This window comes from Otolemur garnettii, unplaced genomic scaffold (genome assembly GCF_000181295.1).
Source record: "Otolemur garnettii isolate 467f Iridium unplaced genomic scaffold, OtoGar3 scaffold00140, whole genome shotgun sequence".
Classification (NCBI taxonomy): domain Eukaryota; kingdom Metazoa; phylum Chordata; class Mammalia; order Primates; family Galagidae; genus Otolemur; species Otolemur garnettii.
The window spans coordinates 2,601,982-2,618,375 of NW_003852535.1; the positions used below are offsets into that span (position 1 = coordinate 2,601,982).

The 16,394-nt window shown below is 49.1% G+C and overlaps 2 protein-coding genes across 5 annotated transcripts; one reads left to right on the top strand and one right to left on the bottom strand.

The window, feature by feature from the left end:
• The first annotated feature begins 5,497 nt into the window (after positions 1-5,497).
• KAT5 (lysine acetyltransferase 5) lies at positions 5,498-12,629 on the top strand. 4 transcript variants are annotated; one of them, XM_003798667.3, is made up of 14 exons: positions 5,499-5,563; positions 5,663-5,729; positions 6,058-6,126; positions 6,218-6,354; positions 6,645-6,800; positions 6,890-6,964; positions 7,070-7,144; positions 7,759-8,007; positions 8,085-8,174; positions 9,558-9,698; positions 9,780-9,873; positions 11,671-11,830; positions 11,961-12,042; positions 12,129-12,629. In XM_003798667.3, the coding sequence occupies exons 1-14, from the start codon at positions 5,552-5,554 to the stop codon at positions 12,261-12,263; spliced, it is 1,542 nt and encodes a 513-aa protein (XP_003798715.1). In that variant the 5' UTR covers positions 5,499-5,551; the 3' UTR covers positions 12,264-12,629. The 4 variants fall into 4 exon arrangements, with proteins under 4 accessions (XP_003798716.1, XP_003798715.1, XP_012666170.1 ...); XM_003798668.3 differs by lacking the exon at positions 6,645-6,800 and having other exon boundaries at positions 5,498-5,563; XM_012810716.2 differs by having other exon boundaries at positions 5,521-5,729.
• A 157-nt stretch (positions 12,630-12,786) lies between these two features.
• On the bottom strand, positions 12,787-13,943 carry RNASEH2C (ribonuclease H2 subunit C). The gene is made up of 4 exons (XM_003798669.3): positions 13,734-13,943; positions 13,376-13,569; positions 13,179-13,298; positions 12,787-12,914 (listed from the first exon to the last, which is right to left on the bottom strand). Exons 1-4 carry the CDS (start codon positions 13,903-13,905, stop codon positions 12,888-12,890), a joined length of 513 nt encoding a protein of 170 aa, XP_003798717.1. The 5' UTR covers positions 13,906-13,943; the 3' UTR covers positions 12,787-12,887.
• Positions 13,944-16,394: the final 2,451 nt, after the last annotated feature.

The window sequence follows — 16,394 nt, forward strand, 5'->3', positions numbered from 1 at the left end:
ATCATTCAGACCTCAGGTCATATGTAATCTCCAGCAGTGGACACCCAAGCTGCCTCCCCCACCAGCTGTAACACCCACACTGTTTGGATGGGACTGACCCAACCCAGCTGCAGGGGTGGGCCCTGGCTTAAAGCAGTGATCTTCCATCCTCCCTGCCCACAGGGGTTGGATGAGGCAGGGGCACATGCCCTAAATTTGTTCAATCCCAGGCAAGTCTAGGACATGTGTAGGCCCCACAGCTATGAGCAGCCATCTTGCCAGTGTAAGAGGAGTCAGCCTTCATGTGGAGGAAGGTAACTCCGAGGAGGCCAGAGTGGAAAGACAGTAACTGTGCTGGTGGTGACATTGTTGAGTACCCAAAGTCATTGCTGAAGCCCTGCATGCCATTGGGCTACTTAACTCAAGCAAGACCTTCCCTTATAAAACAGTTGCATATCAATGTGGGGGGGTGTCAGAGCCCAACCCTAGTGATGGTTTGTTTTCACGTTTGGTTGTCAGCCTTAACCATGTATGTGAAAATCTGCTTCCCTGGGGTCAGTTCCTGACCCCACCCTTTGTTAAGCTGCTTAAGCAGGTGTCCCATCACTGGCAGTAGCAGAGATCCTTACTGACAACCTGAGTGGCCTGCACCGACCAGTCGCACTCCTGGCCAGATCACACTAGTGGTTTTATCACCATCGAAGCACTCACTACTATCCAATGGGATTGATTTTTGCTTTGTTTAGCTGTCTGTGGCTGCCCGTCAAAGCAAGGGCATTGTCTGTCTTTGCTCATGCTGCTCCTTTAGGGGTTACACATAGTTGGTACTCAATGACTGATGCCCTGTTAACCCGTTTCTTTTCTCCTTTTTTTCTGTCTTCGCTGTTGCTATCCCCACTGCTTAGAATGTCTCTAACCTCTGTATAATCATAGGTCAGACACCAGATGCTCTAACCGCCCTTGGGTCAGTGTCTCCTCTGAAGGATACAGTGGACATCGTAAAGGACTCCTCCCCAGAACCGTCAGTGCACACCTCTAGTTCCCTGGTGAGGCCACACACTTTGTCTATTTGCCAGGCTTTAACTGAACACCTGCCAGGGGTCAGGCACTGTCCTAGAAGTTGGGAAAGTAGCAGTGGACGAAACATTCCAAAATATTCTAAATACTGCACACACGGATCTTACAATTTGGTGAGGGAAGAACAACAAATAAATGAGTAAGGAAGCATATTATTTGACAGTTGGGGATAAGTGCTATGTGAAGAGCAGTGGGTGGGTGGGGGTTGACAAATTTAATCAGGAGGTCCGAAAAGGCCTCATAGGGAAGGTGACATTTAAGCAAAGACTTGAATGAAGTGAAGGACAAAGCCAAGTGGATAAATGGAAAGAAAATGTCAAAGGCAGGAAGCAGTAAAGGGCCTAGGGAGGAACAGGCTAGAATGTCTTAAAAACAGCAGAGAGGCCAATGTGGCTGGAATGATCTGAGTGACATGGTTTGAATTTTATATATGTCTGTGTGTGTGTGTGTATATATATATATATATTTTTTTTTTAGACAGAGTCTATGTCACCCTTGGTAACATGCTGTGGCGTCACAGCTCACAGCAACCTCAAACTCTTGGGCTTAAGTGATTCTCTTGCCTCAGCCTCCCAAGTAACTGGGACTACAGGTGCCTACCACAATGCCCGGCTATTTTTTGGTTGTAGTTGTTGTTTAGCTGGCCCAAGCTGGGTACGAACCTGCCAGACTTGGTGTATGTGGCTGGTGCCCTACTCACTGAGCTACGGGTGCCTCAGTGAATTATATTTTTTAGAGAATCTTGTTCCTAAATATGAGGCTATGGCAAAAGTTCTAGAAAGAGACAGTGATACCTTGCCCAAAGCAGTTACAGCAAAGGCACAGAGAATGGAATATTTGTTGACAGACTGAACATGAGAGAAACAGACAAGTGAGGAACGACTTCGACTTTTGGTCTGAGAAACAAGAAACACAGACAGGAACACGAAAGATAGTGAGAGCAATAGGTTGGAAAGGAAGATCAGGAGTCTGGTTTTAGACAAGTCCAGTAGACATCCAAATGGATATGCTGAGTGGACAGTGAGAGTGGAGCTCAGGGGAGAGATTAGGCTGAAGATACAAATCTGAGAAACCTTAGCACATAAATGATGTTTAAAGCCATGAGCCACAAGACAATGATGAAGGGAGTGATTAAGAACACGAAGACAAAATCCACAACTGAAGCTAGATTTGATTGCTAACATTCAGAGGTCAGGAAGAGGAACCAGCAAAGATACAGTACATCCAGGGAAGTGGAAAGGCAACTGGGAGGGTCTGGTGTCCTGGGAAGCCAAGAAGAGTATTTCTTTTTTTCTTTTTTTTTTTTTTGAGACAGAGCCTCAAGCTGTCTCCCTGGGTAGAGTGCCGTGGCATTACAGCTCACTGCAACCTCCAACTCCTGGGCTCAAGCGAGTCTCCTGCCTCCGCCTCCCAAGTAGCTGGGACCACAGGCGCCCGCCACAACGCCGGGCTATTTTTTGGTTGCAGCCGTCATAGTTGTTTGGCGGGTCCGGGCTGGGGATTCGAACCCACCACCTTTAGGTGTACGTGGCTGGCGCCTTAGCCGGTTGAGCTATAGGCGCCGAGCCAAGAAGAGTATTTCAAGAAAGAGAGTGCATGGCGGCACTCATAGCTCAGTAGGTAGGGCACCAGCCACATACATCAGGGCTGACAGGTTCAAATTCAGTCTGGACCTACTAAACAACAATGACAACAAAAATACCTGGGCATTGTGGCAGGCACCTGTTGTCCCAGCTACTTGGGAGGAAGAGGAAAGAGAATCGCTTAAGACCAAGAATTTGAGGTTGCTGTAAGCTGTGATGCCACGGCACTCTACCCAGGGCAATAGCTTGAGACTCTGTCTCAAAAAAAAAAAAATGGATTAGAAATGTGGGAGGCCACTGGTGACTTTGGAAGGGGGCAGGAATCAAAGCTGGGCTTACTACAGTATTTAGGAGGGCCTGGATAAACATTATTGACTGTCATTCGTGAATGGCTTACTTTAACACCTTCTGATTGGTCTCTTGTCCTGGTTTTACCTTATCCAATCCAAGGACATTGCCATCTGGGCAATCCTTTTGAAATGTAAACATAGCCTGCTCTACTTATATCTTCACCACAAATCACGCTGGGATGAATATGTGGAAAGCTGTATGTGTAAGGATGCTCTTTGTGGCATTGTTTATAATAGAGAATATTGGAAATAATTTGAATATTCAAATTATTGGATATGGTTATGGAAATTGGTTATGGTAGCTAAGTTGCATCTAAACAACAAAACACTACTTAGCCCTGAAAATAATGCTATGGAATATTTAGTGACAAGTGTTCAATTTCTGTGGGTAAGCGAACAAGCAAATCACAGGACAGTATACACATTAAGAAACAATTCACCAATTAGCATAATAGTCTAAATCAAGAATTAGCAAACTTTTTTTCTGGAGACAGTCTTACTTGGTCACCCTTGGTAGAGAGCCATGGCATCCTTAGTTAACAGCAATCTGAAGCTCAAGCGATCCTCTTGCCTCAGCCTCCAGAGTAGTTGGGACTATAGGTGCCCATCACAACGTCCAATTAACTTCTCTACTTTTTGTAGAGGTAGGGTCTTGCTCTTACTCAGGAGGCTGCTCTTGAACTGGCCTTGGTTTCCTAGAGTGCCAGGATTACAGGAGTCAGCCATTGTGCCCAGCCTAGCAAACATTCTATATAGCAAATATTTTAAACTTTTTAGATCATATACCTCAGGAACAACTATTCAGTTTTAATGTGACAGGATTCATACACAATATATAAACAAATTAATGTGGTTATGTTCCAACAAAACTTTATAGACATTGGAATTTAAAATTTTCATGTCTTGAAAAAAAAATTTTTTTTGAGAGTCTCAAGCTGTTGCCCTGGGTAGAGTGCCCATAGTGTCATAGCTCACAGCAACCTCCAACTCTTGGGCTCAAGCAATGCTCTTCCCTCAGTTTTTATATTTTTAGTAGAGACGGTGGTCTCAATTTTTGCTCAGGCGGGTCTTGAACCCACAAGCTCAAGCAATCCACCTGCCTCAGCCTCCCAGAGTGCTAGGATTAGAGGCGTGAGCCACCAGGCCTGGTCAAAATATTCTTTTGATTTATCCCAACTATTAAAGAATTGTTTTTCGGCTCGGCGCCTATAGCTCAACTGGCTAAGGCGCCAGCCACGTACACCTAAGGTGGCGGGTTCGAATCCCTAGCCCGGACCCGCCAAACAACAACGACAGCTGCAACCAAAAAATAGCCGGGCGTTGTGGCGGGCGCCTGTGGTCCCAGCTACTTGGGAGGCGGAGGCAGGAGACTCGCTTAAGCCCAGGAGTTGGAGGTTGCTGTGAGCTGTAATGCCATGACACTCTACCCAGGGGGACAGCTTGAGGCTCTGTCTCAAAAGAAAAAAAAAAAAATTGTTTTTCAATTTTCTCTCAGTCCCTGGGCTGTAAGGAAGCAAGCCAATGGCTGGCCTTGGCCCACAGGCCCTAGTTTGCTGACTCCTTCAAGACACTTGGTCAAAATGCACTGTGGACATTCCTGGTAACGATGTGAGGTTATACTTTCCTCCTCCTTGTGGTCTGTTTTTCTGGAAAATTTTCCCCCATGTCTAAGTATGGTTCACCCATTAACACTTTTAAATTTTCTGTTCAAATAATATGCAGTGCAGGCATGTCCTCAGCACTCTATTCAAAATTACAGCCTGCCTGTCCATCTCCTTACCCTGTTCAATTTTTTTGGTTTCCCTTAACAGTTCTCACTTTGACCGACTTAAATCACTCACTTTTAATATATTTGTTTATACCCATCTCTTACCCCGATTCCCCAAGAATGTAAGTTCCATGACAGCAGAGGTCTTTATTTTGTTCACTAATGTTTTCCAGACTCCTAGGAGAGTGCCTAGAGTACAATAGGGACTCACTAAAATGCATGAATGAATAAAGCATGTATTATTTTAAAAATCAGAAACCTAATATTCAAGACAACAATGCCAGAAGTTTTCCGTGCCTCTCTATGCCTTTGGAATGAAGACCACGAACTTCACCCGATACTCAAATTCGCTCGGTTCCACTCACCACTCCAACTTCCCAACTATTAATACCTCCCGCCCACCAGGCCGCTTCCGCTGAGCACGCGCAACCCACTCCTCTTGCAGCCGCTAGGAGACGCCCGAGTATAGTTCTCCGGCGAAGACGAAACAGGACCACGTGACCCACGCTGCACCCACGTGCTGGCGTTGCACTCGGTGGGCGTCACGTGACAGACTCAGTTTTCCTCTAATTCCTGTGCATGTTGTGACATTCCACCTAGGACCCGATCCGAGGCTTAAAACACTCCGTTCTCCCGCCATTCGGACATGCCAGCTCCCTGCTTGCAGCTGGGACGTGGCGTCTCTCAAAGGTCTTTTTTTAAAGCCGCTTCAGGGGTACAACGGCCTGCAACGTGCCTTATCCCGGAAGTGACGTCTGCCAGAGGGGCCGGAAGTGGCAGTGGAGGGAGGGAAGATGGCGGAGGTGGTGAGTCCGGTGCCCGGGGCGGGGCGGAGGGAGTCAGGGGAGGTGGGTAGAACCCGAGGCCCCCCAGTAGCCGACCCTGGCGCCGCGCTGTCTCCCCAGGGGGAGATAACCGAGGGCTGCCGCTTACCTGTGCTGCGGCGGAACCAGGACAACGAAGATGAGTGGCGTGAGTGACGTCGGGGGGCGGGGTTAAGGAACCTGAGGGCGAGGGGCGGGGGAATCAACAGAACCCCCGGGAGTGGGAGGGGTCTCTGGAATCTTGGGGAGGGCGGGGCGCAGATTCTCTAAGGGAGAGGCGTGGCTTTTAGCATTTCCGAGACGGACAGGGCGGGGCTTTGGAGAGGGGTGGTGCTTGGTGACTGAAGGAGACTTGGATGAAAGCTTCGAAGTGCTGGGGTTTAGGGCTCTGGCCTGGGGGGTGGAGTTCAGGTCGTAAAAGGGTGGAGTCTCATGGCCTGGTCAGTCTAAAGTCCCTGCCTGTGCTATTCCCATAGCCCTGGCCGAGATCCTGAGCGTGAAGGACATCAGTGGCCGGAAGCTTTTCTACGTCCATTACATTGACTGTGAGTTCTGGGCCTGGGTGAGGTGAGGCTGCAGGCTAGGGTTGGGGGGCTGTCTTTGGCATTCCTTCCTGAGTCATCTCCACTGATGCAGTCAACAAACGCCTGGATGAATGGGTGACCCATGAACGGCTGGACTTAAAGAAGATCCAGTTTCCCAAGAAAGAAGCCAAGACTCCCACCAAGAACGGACTTCCTGGGTCCCGCCCTGGCTCTCCAGAAAGAGAGGTGGTGAGTAGGTCCCCTGCTTTACCTCTTCTATCCTGACTCCTACTTCTCTCATTTCTTGGCCTTAGGAGCTCCTGGATGGGCAGGAGGCTGCACTCTCCCACTCTGAATTCAGCTTATAGAGGATGGGAGTCAAATTACAGTTGTAGCTTTTAGAGGCCAATAGCTATTCCTGTGTCCTTGAGTAGGCAGAGGGCGGGGCTTGATCACTCCACGCTGAGGGGCCCTTCCTCCCCTTCCCCATCCCACCACCATACCCACCCCAGAGGAAGACCCTGGACCTATTTCTACAGCCGGCCTCCGCCCAGGCCAGCGGGAAGACCTTGCCAATCCCGGTCCAGATCACACTCCGCTTCAACCTGCCCAAGGAGCGGGAGGCCATTCCCGGTGGCGAGCCTGACCAGCCGCTCTCCTCCAGCTCCTGCCTGCAGCCCAACCACCGCTCAACGGTACCCTCAGCAATTCCAGGGACCTTGCTTTCTTCTTAGGTCCCACCTTCTCTACCGTCTGACCCACGTTTCTTGGTTTCTCTCTGCAGAAACGGAAGGTGGAGGTGGTTTCACCAGCGACTCCGGTGCCCAGCGAGACAGCCCCAGCATCTGTTTTTCCCCAGGTGAGTTCCCCAAACCATCTCTTTGTGTCTTCTACCCTCTGGCCGCCCCTTTCAGGCTCATCTCACAGCCAAGCCTTCTATTCTTACTACTTGTCTTATCTGCAGAATGGATCCGCCCGTAGGGCAGTGGCAGCTCAGCCAGGACGGAAGCGAAAATCAAACTGCTTGGGCACTGATGAGGTGCGTGTGGGGAATAACAGAAGGGGGAAACTATGTGAAAAAGAGGAAACATAGGCAGAGTGGAGAGTTCACCTAAAGACTAGTTTATAAATAAGGTGTGGTGAGCAGTGGTGGGATTAGGAGTCAGACGGAACATGGTTCAGATCAGTCATTGGGTCACCTTTTCCACATTATCTCTCCGAGTTTCTTTCTTTTTTTTTTTTTGAGACAGAGTTTCACTGTGTTGCCCTCGGTAGAGTGCTGTGGCATCACAGCTCATAGCAACCTCAAACTCTTGGGCTTAAGCGATTCTCTTACTTCAGCCTCTCAAGTAGCTGGGACTACAGGTGCCCGCCACAATGCCCAGCTATTTTTTGTTGCAGTTGTCATTGTTGTTTAGCTGGTCCAGGCTGGGTTTGAACCTGCCAGCCTCCGTGTATATGGTTGATGCAATAACTGCTGTGCTACAGGTGCCAAGCCCAGAGTTTCATGTTTTTAAATCTGGAGAGTGAGGATTATGGTATTCCCCCATACAGTTGCTGGTAGACTTGAAGAAGGAAACCTGTCTAGGAACTGTCAGCTCTTAACATTTTGCTGAGTTGTCTCTTCTAATATCTTCCACTGGCCCTGGACAGGACTCCCAAGACAGCTCAGATGGAATACCATCGGCACCACGCATGACTGGCAGCCTGGTGTCTGACCGGAGCCACGACGACATCGTCACCCGAATGAAGAACATTGAGTGCATTGAGCTGGGCCGGCACCGTCTCAAGCCGTGGTACTTCTCCCCGTACCCACAGGAACTTACCACATTGCCAGTCCTCTACCTGTGCGAGTTCTGCCTCAAGTATGGCCGTAGCCTCAAGTGTCTTCAGCGTCACTTGGTATGAGGGGTCCAGAAAGGCTGGCATCCCAGCACGCCCAACCCTGCCTTCTTCCCTGATCCTTTTCTCTTTCTCAGACCAAGTGTGACCTGCGACATCCCCCAGGCAATGAGATTTACCGCAAGGGTACCATCTCTTTTTTTGAGATTGATGGACGTAAAAACAAGGTTAGTGGCTGAGGGGCAGTGGGGCCTTGTCATATGATAGATGAGTACTTTTTTCCTGTTCTGGAAAACACAGGCTAAGAGATCAGTTTGGTCTGTCTTTATTGAGTTCCTACTGTAAAGCGGTACACAGTGATCAGGAATTGAACATTATCTCCATTTTCTGACACCTTCCAGTTTATGGGGGAGACAAACATGCCAATGGCCACTTAGATCCAAGGGTTAAACAGAGGGTGGGTAGGCAGGACCCAAAAGAGGTAATTTTTGACCCTTGACCCAGAGGATGAAGTGGCTGAGGACACTGCATGGCTAAGGGAATTCCAGAATTCCAATCAGTGGGATTCTGAGAGGCAGGTGTAGATACAGAGATGGCATGTGTGAAAGACAAAGATGATTCTGGGTGAGAGGTAGAGAAGAGAGGATGAGCAATGGTCTTACAAGGGATGGAGCTCAGGGGATGAGGATGCTTCGTTAACAACTCTTTGTTTTGTGTGAAGTGTGGACCTAAGCATCCAAATGGCAGTGCCTGGTAGGTGGTTAAAAATCTATTATCTGGCTTGGCGCCTGTAGCTCAGCGGTTAGGGCGCCGGCCCCATATGCTGGGGCTGGCAGGTTTGAACCTGGCCCAGGCCTGCTAAACAATGACAACTCCAACAAAAAAGCCAGGCGTTGTGGCGGGCGCCTATAGTTGCAGCTACTTGGGAGGCTGAGGCAAGAGAATCGCTTGAGCCCAAGAATTTGAGGTTGCTGTGAGCTGTGACATCACAGCACTCTACTGAGGATGACATAGTGAGACTGTCTTAAAAAAAAAAAAAAAAACAAAAACCCACCGTATCTGAAATGAAGTATAAATTCTATGTATGAAGGAAAGCAGCAAGATCCAGTTTTTCTGGGGGGAACCTGCTGTTATTAACTCCCAGAATTCCTATCATGGAACAGTAAATAATTTCCCAGGATGTGTGACTGGGTGGGTATAGTGTTAGGTTTTTGACAGCTGGACTCCTAAAATTGTCAAACACGGGAGAGCTGTTCTCAGGAGCTTTGGCTGGACTCTGGCCTCATGGGGAGACATCAGTTTGTTGTTAAATACAGCAAAGGCAGTGGAGACCCCTCAGCCAAGCTTTGATGGAGTTAGGGGAAGTCATTTGGGTGAAGCTGACCAGGGAGGCAGGTGGTTGAACACCATCACCAAGCAGGTATACTGAGAAGAGACACTGTTTAAGTAGTGGGGACAGCCTGGCTGGTGGAATGAATCAAGTTCCAAGGAAGAATGTTCCTTGCTTGTTGGTCTGGAACACAGCACAAAGAAGCTCCTGGCTGACCCTAGACCATGGGCTATGCTCAAGGGAGGGTACCCAGAGTGGTGACAGGCCTTTTCCCTTGCAGAGTTATTCCCAGAATTTGTGTCTTTTGGCCAAGTGTTTCCTCGATCACAAGACCTTATACTATGACACAGACCCTTTCCTCTTCTATGTTATGACGGAGTATGACTGCAAAGGTTTCCACATTGTGGGCTACTTTTCCAAGGTTAGTGCTCACTTAGGCTGTCCTTAGGCCCTGCTTTGAGCCAGGTCCCTTCTTTCACACTTACCTGTCTTTCTATTCCAGGAGAAGGAATCAACAGAAGACTACAATGTGGCCTGCATCCTAACCCTGCCTCCCTATCAGCGCCGGGGCTATGGCAAGCTACTGATTGAGTTCAGTGAGTATGTGTGTTGGGCTACTATACCCCTGCCAGTGTCTTGTGCAGACATGCCAGGATTTTATGAATCTTAACCCTGGGCAGCCAGCCAGAAATAAAGGTGGACCAAGGTTCTCTCCGTTAGCCCCACACTGTTCCTGGGCCAGGGTTCTAAGTGATAATTGTGAGTGATACTGAATTTTTCCTAAATCTGACTCATCTGTTCCTGCCACAGCCATGGGCAGGAGTTTAGCGAGCTGATTGCTTATCTGTCTGGTACTGTGTGCCACAATATAAGTTCTTGGGCAAGGACCAGTGGTTAATTTTCCCAGTTGTTCCCTGAGCCTTGTAGGCAGTGCATGCTCAAACTGCTGTTAACATATAAAGGCACAGATTTGTCCCCAGCTCCCTGGTTCAGTCAGGTCAGTCTCTTTGGTGCCTTCTCAACCCTGGGGCTCCCTTCTGCTTCTCAGTCTTTACGCTCCCATCCCTAACCCAAGTCCATCTATCTTTCTATATTCACCAAACCCTTGATATAGCCAGGCTCTGACATGGGAGATAGAGAGGAAGCTTTAGCTGTTTGCCTAGTGAAAACAAGGAGGCTTGACTTGATCAAGGTTGTGGCCCAATGGAGAAATTTTACTGGTAAAATGATAGCCAGATGGGTCACATCTTCAGGAAGTTCTCAACCTAGTAGAGCAGGTGATAGTTAAAAAAATGCAGTCTAACTACTCAGTCTTAAGAGATTAGCAATCCATGGAGATGAGATGTGAGTGGGACCACCAGAGAGCTATGCTCAGTTCTGTTAAGCAGGGTACAGCATAGTACCAGAAGCACCATTCCAGGCAGCTCAGAAGGTGGGTGGGTGTTCACTGAGGAGGGGCCTATAGCTAAGGAAGTAAGTATGGCTACCATGCAGCATGGCCCCAGCAAAGTTGAATAGGGACCCAAGTATGCCTTACCCCTTCTGTACTTCATCTCCCCAAACATCAGCTTCTCTGTCCCTCTCACCACTGGGTTGCTTGGTGGAGACTGGGCAAGAAGGTACGACTGGTCAATAAAGATGTACCAAAGGAAGGAAAGCAGAAAGGGCTGAGAACAAGAAAGAGCTTCTAGAAGTAGCAGAGATGTCCCATCCCCCTGACAGGAGAATGAAGACCCTGCCAAAGAGATGTGAAACTGGTCAGGGCTTTGTGGGTGCCTGCTAGTACCTGCCACATGTAATACAGAAAGAGCTTCTGTGGAGGTCAGCTGCTTGGGTCTGAGGGATAGCCTCATTCTGACTTGGGAAGCCCCTTGGTGTACCTTCCTTGCAACCACCCATTCAGATCACCCTGGTCTTAGAGCAGCCAACACTCCAAGGTCACAGGTGGTAGGACTGATTTGACTGAGAACTCAAGCATCTCCAGGCCTGGAGCAGTGATGGGGGTCTGCCCCACTTCCCTCCTCAGATGTCCAGACAAATCTGGGATGGCAGAGGGAAAGTGCTGCTTTTTTTCCATGAGGCTTTTTTTCTGCAATCCCTTACCTGGAAGCCTTCCCTAGCCCTTGACACCCTCTATTAACTGTAGCACCTCTTCTGTGTGCCCTCCATACTCCTCGCTGTGCTTGGGACACAGGTGAATAATGAATACTCATTAGTCCTTTATGAAGAAACTTAGGCACAGAGCAGAGAAACCACATACCCAAGGTCTCAGAACTACCAAGTGGCAGGGCCAGGATGGGAAGTAGGCATCCTGTCTCTGCAAACTGTGGCTTTAAATGTTGCTTGTGTCCACTTGTGACTGCTAACCCTCCTCCTGCTCCCGTTGTTTTTAGGCTATGAACTCTCCAAAGTGGAAGGGAAAACAGGGACTCCTGAGAAGCCCCTCTCAGACCTTGGCCTCTTATCCTATCGAAGCTACTGGTCCCAGACTATCCTGGAGATCTTGATGGGGCTGAAGTCAGAGAGCGGGGAGAGGCCACAGATTACCATCAAGTGAGCCTGGCTTGGTCTACCTGGGGGTGCATGGCATGGCCTTTTCTGTTACCGGGACTTCTAACTTCCTTCTGGGACTCCTGGGGGCAGATGAAGGCCCTCAGGGAACCTGACTTTTGTCCTCCCACAGTGAGATCAGTGAAATTACCAGCATTAAGAAGGAGGATGTCATTTCAACCCTGCAGTACCTCAACCTCATCAACTACTACAAGGTAGATAGGTGGGCAGGGGAGACAGGTGGGGCAGAGTGCAGGCACCACGTGGTCTGACCACTTGCTGGCCATCTCTTCCTAACCAGGGCCAATACATCCTCACACTGTCAGAGGACATTGTGGACGGGCATGAGCGGGCCATGCTCAAGCGGCTCCTTCGGATTGACTCCAAGTGTCTGCACTTCACTCCCAAGGACTGGAGCAAGAGGGGAAAGTGGTGACCAGACAGCTGGGAGGACTAGGGCTCCTGAGAAGCAAACCAAGGAAGACAAGGCTGAAGACAGCTCCCAAAGGAGGGACAGGCCTGGTAGGGGCCCACTGATGCCCAGCACTAAGACGAGGTCTGGGCTCAGGCCAATTTCAGGATCAACTGGCTACAGGCCCAAGCTTGCTCTGAACCAGGGACCAGAGGGAGCCAGGCAGCTGTGTACAGTGAGGTGGGGGGGAGGCACTCTGTATAGAATGCTGATGATTGTAAAAATTTCTTTTGTAAAGTAGGAATTGGGGGTAGGGTGGGTATTGGCTGCAAAATTCTGGCCTCTCTTACCCCCATTGCCCCTGGCAATAAATTGTTTCTATAGGCCAGACCCATGAAAAGTTCTTGTGAGAGAGGGGCCCAGCGCTTAGGGCAGCATTTCTCAACTTGTGGGTCATGTCCCCTTTGTAACAATGAAAATACACTGAGGCATTAGGAAGGTTGAGAACCACTGGCTTAGGACTTCAAGGTGCCCACACACTCACAAATGTTGTCAAGACCTTCTTTATTGGAGTGATGGGACTCTGGCTCCAAAGTGAAAAGCTGGTTTATTGCTGTGAAGGGGTCCATGGCTTTCAATTTCTGGTTTTCAGTCCTCTGGCACCTGAGCGTGAATCTGAAATAGGGGTCACCTCTACTGTTGGATTTCTAAGTTGTAGTGGCCAAGTGGCCTACATACCTGGTGAGGGACGCACCTGCTCAGAATAATAACCCCTTATAGACAGGCCAGAGAAAAGTGGTGGGTAAGCCACTCTTTCCACGCTACACAGAAGAATCCTCCAGTAAGACCAGGCTCCATCTGCCCCGCAGTGTTCCCCAGCTCTAATGTTCTAAATCATCTCACCAGCAAGTTTCAGAAGTGACCCATTCCTTCACTCACCACTGCAGCGAGGCTAGGCCAAGTTAGGGCCCCACGCACTTTGGCATCCGGGCCAGGGATGGTCTCCAGGCCCCAGAGGGTGAAGCGGCTGAAAGTGGCAGTGGCTCCAATAAAGCGGTCCTGGGAAAAGGGCCTGGCTCAGCATCCGGACTGCAGCTCCCGCCCGCACCCGCTTCCCACCCTATCCCTTTGCTCACAAAGTCCCGTTCCAGCGGCTCCGGGGCAGCCACCGGCTCCCGTTCCTCTTCCTGATAGTTATTTTCCGAATCCCCCAAAAAGTCCTGCTTCCCTATCAACTTCTCTTCGGTCACCATCACGTATCCCACCAGGCCGGGCGGCACCGCCACCTCCTCGCCCCGTAGACTGCGGCCTCGAAACGAAACTTCAAGTCCTGGAGGAAGAGGTGTAGGGATTCAATCAGGGACAGAGCCAGGCCCTAGGGCCCGAGCACCGCCCTCCCGCCACCTATAGGTGGGCCGCCATTCCCAGAAGCCCGGCTCCTGGGAGCGCGCGCGCGGGGGCTGCCGGGGTTCATAGTCTCGCTGCAACGCTCACCGTCTGGACCCTGGCGGATGGCGGGCGTGAAGAAGCGCCCCACAGGAGCGGGCCGGCTGGCCAGCACCTCACAGGGCAGTAGGTGCAGCGTAGCAGGGGCGGCATCGCGCAGCGTGATGGGGCGCAAGTGCACACGGTGCTTCTCCATCATAGTCTCATCGCGGCTCTCCATCCTCCCTCCGCCGCTATCCTGTCGCTCGCGGGCTGGTGCGTAAAGCGCGCAAGGCCTCTCGGGAGACCCGGCACGGAGAGCGCGAAGCCTCCTGGGAAGCGGAGTCCCTCCCTGAGACGCCTCGCTGCGTTCAAGTACTAGAGTTTTTTTCTTTTCTGTCTTCTCTCTCTCTCTCCGTCGCACCTCTCTCTCTTCTCTTGTCTCTCCTGTCTCTCTTTTTGTCGCCTTGAGTACAGTGACCTGGCGTCATACCTCGTAGCGAACTCAGTCTCTTGAGCTAAGGTAATTCCTTTGCCTCAGCCTCCCAAGTAGCACAGACGCCAGCCACAACTTTCGGCTAGTTCTTCTATTTTTAGTAGAGATGGGGTCTCGCTCTTGCTTAGGCTGAGCTCCTGAGCTCACGCAATCCACCAGTCTCCGCCTCCCAGGGATTATAGGCGAGAGCCACCGCGCCTGGCCCCAAGGGTTTTTTCTTTAATGGTTTATCATGTAGCTCGTAAAAAACCAAAAAACAAACAAAATCCCCCTAAATCCGAAAAGTACGCTTTTTACATTGCTTGGTAGGTGAATTTTTTATTTTTAGTTTATTAGGACAATGAACCCTTTTTTCACTAATGCGTTGAAAATATTTTTTCCGTTTGTGGTTTGCCTTGCTAACCTGGGTATAGGTGACTTTTGCTGTACGAAGACTTTTTTTTGGTAATTTATTAACATTTTATTTTAGATTTCTCTTTCAGTTTCTCTCTTTGGCAACTCTCTTTTGGATTCCAATGTTTATTTGTTTAGACACTCAACTTAGGTATGTTTTTTCAGATTCTCCAATCAAACAAATGCATGCAGAACTGGAAATTTGGATTAAAATGGCATTTATGCATTTGTGAAAGAGAAAAGCACCCCCAGGTATACAGGAGCTGGCCTTGGGGGTCTGTTGAACATAAACTATTTCACAGAACATCACCTTGCAGGAGCAAGACAAAAATGAAACCACTTCATTATCTTGTTTGGACACAGGTGAAGTATGAGCATTGTCCAGATCACAAAGGTGATGAAACATCCTTTTTCTTGGACAATATAGTGATGTTGTTTCTTTACTATTTACAGCATTAGCCTCCCATTTACAGCATAGTCTCTGCTTCCAGGTAAGAGTTATTAAGACAGTTCATAGAAATACCCCATTCTGACAACATTCAATGCAGAGAGAAGCCCTTTTTCCTTAAACTCTTCACCCAACACAAGCACAAATCCTAACACCTTACTGAGATGCCCCATAGTGCAAGAGTAATAAAACCAATTTGTTCAATGTTGATGTGTTCCGGTGGTCTTTGGAGAGTATTGACAGATAAATTTAGACAAAATCTTGCCTTAGTAGGAGAATAAAATACATAGTTCCATTTATTCACATCTCCTTTTATGTTTGTACAGTTGGGAGGCTTTTTCATATATAATAATTAGATTTGAAAGTTTATTTCTAAATAGCTTGTTTGTATGTGTGTGTGTGTTTGGTTTGTTTTTTTGAGACAGAGTCTCACTTGGTCATCCCCAGTAGAGTGCTATGACAGCATAGCTCACAGCAACCTCAAACTCTTGGGCTCAAGTGATCCTCTTGCCTCAGCCTCCCAAGTAGCTGGGACTACAGGCACCCACCCCAATAACTGGCTATTGTTAGACATGGGGTCTTATTCTAGCTCAGGCTGGTGTCCCAACTCATGAGCTCTGGCAATCCACCTGCCTTGACCTCCCAGAGTGCTGGGATTACAGGTGCAAGCCACCTCGCCTGGCCCCTATGTGTTTCTATTAAAAGTTTTTGGGCTGGACATCATTGACTCACACCTGTAATTGCAGCACTTTGGGAGGCTATGGCAGGAGGATCTCCTGAGGCCAGGAGTTGAAGACCAGCCTGGGCAACAGAGTGAGATCCCTATCTCAAATAATTTTTTTTTTTTTTTGAGTCAGAGCCTCAAGCTATCCCCTGGGTAGAGTGCCATAGCATCACACCTCACAGCAACCTCCAACTCCTGGGCTCAAGTGAGTCTCCCGCCTCAGCCTCCCAAGTAGCTGGGACCACAGGTGCCCACCACAATGCCTGGCTATTTTTTGGTTGTAGCCGTCGTTGTTTTGGTGGGCCTGGGCTGGATTTGAACCTGCTACCCTAGGTGCATGTGGCTGGCACCTTAGCCACTTGAGCTACAGATGCCGAGCCTCAAATAATTTTTTTAAAAACTAGCCAGGTGTAGTGGTGGCTGTCTGTGGTTATCTCTAGTCTGAGATACTCAGAAGGCTGAATGGCAAGATCCGGAGGATTGGTTGATCCCAGGAGTGCAAGTTTACAATGAACTGTGATTATGCTACTGCACTCCAGCCTTGGCAACATAGCAAGACCCTGTCTTTATTTTATTTTATTTTTTGGATACAGAGTCTCAAGCTGTTGGCCTGGGTTGAGTGCCGTGGCGTCATCATACCTCACAGCAACTTCTTTTTTTTTTTTTTTT